This window comes from Ailuropoda melanoleuca, unplaced genomic scaffold, assembly GCF_002007445.2.
Source record: "Ailuropoda melanoleuca isolate Jingjing unplaced genomic scaffold, ASM200744v2 unplaced-scaffold4458, whole genome shotgun sequence".
In the NCBI taxonomy this organism is placed as follows: domain Eukaryota; kingdom Metazoa; phylum Chordata; class Mammalia; order Carnivora; family Ursidae; genus Ailuropoda; species Ailuropoda melanoleuca.
Window position 1 is genome coordinate 972 of NW_023216703.1, and position 1,143 is coordinate 2,114.

The 1,143-nt window shown below is 50.8% G+C and overlaps 1 protein-coding gene across 1 annotated transcript; it reads left to right on the top strand.

Annotated features, from left to right (window-relative positions):
- Positions 1 to 310: 310 nt before the first annotated feature.
- LOC117799182 (apolipoprotein L3-like) lies at positions 311 to 1,123 on the top strand. Its single transcript, XM_034651642.1, has 2 exons — positions 311 to 626; positions 741 to 1,123. The coding sequence occupies exons 1-2, from the start codon at positions 311 to 313 to the stop codon at positions 1,121 to 1,123; spliced, it is 699 nt and encodes a 232-aa protein (XP_034507533.1).
- Positions 1,124 to 1,143: the final 20 nt, after the last annotated feature.

Genomic DNA, 1,143 nt, shown 5'->3' on the forward strand with positions numbered 1-1,143 from the left:
GTCCTTTACTGTGAAGTCGTCTTCATCCAGTACCCACCACTCAAGTGCTTCTTAAGTTGACATGGACTGACTTATTCCCCAATGGACGGAGCAGGAGCAATGTAAAGAGTGTGTTTAACTTTGCAAGAAAAAGTCTTCACATTTGTAAAATTCTTTTCCATTTGATTTACAGTAAACGTTCTGTGGTTTATGTAGGATCGATGGAAGGAAGCCTCCTTTACAGATAAGCTTGTCTTAATCACTTGGCCCTCACTGTTACAGGGAGGAAGCGGATGCACTACGAGAAGGTCTTAATGAGCTGGAAGGAGCCATGGATATGGAGGTCAAAGATGAGCTGGCTAGGGAGAGGTTTTTGAGTGTGTTTCCCCAGTTGAAACTGGATCTTGAGGAGCGTATAAGAAAGCTCCGCGAGCTCGCAGATAATGTTGACAGGCTACACAAGAACTGCACCATCTCCAAGATCGTAGCCGGCTCCGCTGGCGCTGCGTCTGGTGTCCTGATCATCCTTGGTCTGGGTCTGGCTCCTATAACAGCAGGGGCCAGTCTGACTCTCTTGGCAACTGGAGCAGGGCTGGGAGCTGCAGCCACTGTGACTGATGTGTCTACCAGCATCGTGGAATACTCAAGTGAGTCGTCCGCGAAAGCCCAAGCCAGTCAACTGACATCAGCTGGTTTTGACAAAGGTGATGTATTTGCAAAGGTTCTGCGTGACTGCATACCCCAGATTACTTCCTTAACAGGGAAATGCATTCAAGCCCTGAAAAACATTGCGAGGAATGTTCGTGCCATCAAGCTCGCCAGAGTCAAACCTCGTCTAGTAGTCAATGCCAGGCGGGTCATGACAGCTCGGAGTGTCTCAGTTCGAAGTGGCAGGCAGGTGAAGAAAGCTTTTGGAGGAACTGCTCTGGCAATGACCAAAGGAGCCCGGATCATGGGTGCGGCCACCGCAGGTCTCTTCCTTGCAGTGGATGTGTACAACCTTGTGAAAGACTCAAGTCACTTGAAGGAGGGGGCAAAGGCAGAGTCAGCTGAAGAGCTGAGGCAGGATGCCCGGGAGCTGGAGCGCAAGTTGGAGGAGCTCACCAAGATCTATGAAAGTCTGACGGAGGGCCCGACTCCATGACCTCAGAGCGGGGCAGGGAG